The sequence below is a fragment of the Ilyonectria robusta genome (genome assembly GCF_021365365.1).
Source record: "Ilyonectria robusta strain PMI_751 chromosome Unknown BGZ61scaffold_169, whole genome shotgun sequence".
NCBI lineage: Eukaryota > Fungi > Ascomycota > Sordariomycetes > Hypocreales > Nectriaceae > Ilyonectria > Ilyonectria robusta.
Genome location: NW_025764603.1, coordinates 1 through 1,687, shown reverse-complemented (window position 1 = coordinate 1,687; position 1,687 = coordinate 1). Strand labels below are relative to the sequence as shown.

Genomic DNA, 1,687 nt, shown 5'->3' with positions numbered 1-1,687 from the left:
CAGGCGATCTCCGAGGCAGACAACTAACGCCCTCAGAGCTTAGGGTGAGAGTGGAAGATGTCAAAACCCAGCGCCTGAGCATAAATATCTCCGTGCCTCCGCGCTATTGTGAACGAAACCCAGCTCATCGCCATCATCTTACACTCCTCACCTGCATATCTCAACCCAGCCCATCACCATCATCTTACAATCCTCACCTGTATATCTCAACTCTTGCTCATAAAATTCACCCTCCTCATTTATCCAAACTTACCGACATCCTGGATCTCAACTTGGGCGATTGGTGTGGAACTCCAACAGCACCGCCAAACATGTCTCAGTCCGAACTCACGATGAACGGGAAGTCGGGCACCAAGACTCGCAAGGAGTTCCACAACATGCTGAAGGAGAACGCCGGCGTGGCGGTTTTGCAGGCCATACCAGCGGATCCTGAGATGAAGAACGTCCCCAAAAACATCGCCAGCATGCTCGAGGTCGACAGCAGCGCCCTGCTCGCGGTACCTCAATCCAAGTACACTTGCGTGACCCAAGAGGGACTGCCGGTAGGCCCTGCCAACACCTCTGACCCCCTTTCCATTTGGATTGGCTGGGGCGGCTCCATCCCGCGCTGGAAGAAGGGCCAGGTAATCCAGTTCGCGGCCCTAGAGCGAGGTTATCCTACGTCAAGCCACGCCATCTTCTCCGCGTACAAGCTCAACGAGGCCGCCATCCAGTGGAACAGCCTCAACATCGGAGTCACCTTCAAGTGGGTCTCTAAAGTGAAGGACGCCGCCTTCGTGCTCGCCTACGGTGGCGACAAAGGATCGGTTCTCGCCAGGGCCTTCTTCCCCAACTCCAACGACCTCAACACACTCTTCGTGTACCAGAAGGCTTTCGACACTGCCATCAGCCCATACCAGACCAACATCTTCCTTCATGAGCTTGGTCATGTGCTGGGGCTGCGCCATGAGTTCGCTGCCCAGGAGGGTGGTGCGGTGCCGTTCGGACCGACCAACCCGCGCTCTGTCATGAGCTACACTTTCCCGCCCAACATTCGCGACTCGGATGAGGCGAGCACCAAGGCGTTTTATAATTATACACAGCCGACCATTGGCGGTTTACGGATTGTTGACTGGATTCCCGACAACTGATGACGTTAGAAAATGCTGGAATATGCCCGTGCCAGGAAGTGGATTGGATTCGTATTGGTAGCTGCTGGGGGGTTGTGGGCGTCATCGAGGTGCCCTCGAGGGATGCGTCCTTGAGAGTGTATGGAGACATGCCTACTTTGATTGCTGGTCACGAGAGGGAGCTTTCGGTCGTTGTATGGAGTTCTCCACCGGAGTTTAAGCTCGGCCGACCGTTAGCGGGTTCCTGTCATTACAGTCACGACAACAGACAGTTGGAATAGAACGTGACTCCTAAAACCAAAATAATGCCGAGGCTTTGTCAAGAAGAACTCGTGAATTTGCTAAAGCAACGACGGACTAGGGGATGATGAGGGAATAGTTGAAATCACGACATCATGGAACCTACTGAGTCTCCGGCATTGCGTTGAATGATAACGGCCCGGACGGGCTAGGGGGGTGTCTTAGGATCGAGCATCCCACAACGGATGAGCGCCAACCTGGCGAAGAAAGTGATGAGTTTGACAAGTCCTATGGGCATCAAAGGTACACGTTGGGTCCCAGACGTCCGGGTGGGAAAC

General features: G+C 54.4%; 1 protein-coding gene across 1 annotated transcript; it reads left to right on the top strand.

Annotated features, from left to right (window-relative positions):
• Nucleotides 1-464: 464 nt before the first annotated feature.
• On the top strand, nt 465-1,130 carry BGZ61DRAFT_376852 (uncharacterized protein; the record flags this gene model as incomplete). The annotated part of the gene is made up of 1 exon (XM_046242552.1): nt 465-1,130. The coding sequence occupies one exon, from the start codon at nt 465-467 to the stop codon at nt 1,128-1,130; it is 666 nt and encodes a 221-aa protein (XP_046092868.1).
• Between the last annotated feature and the right edge of the window lie 557 nt (nt 1,131-1,687).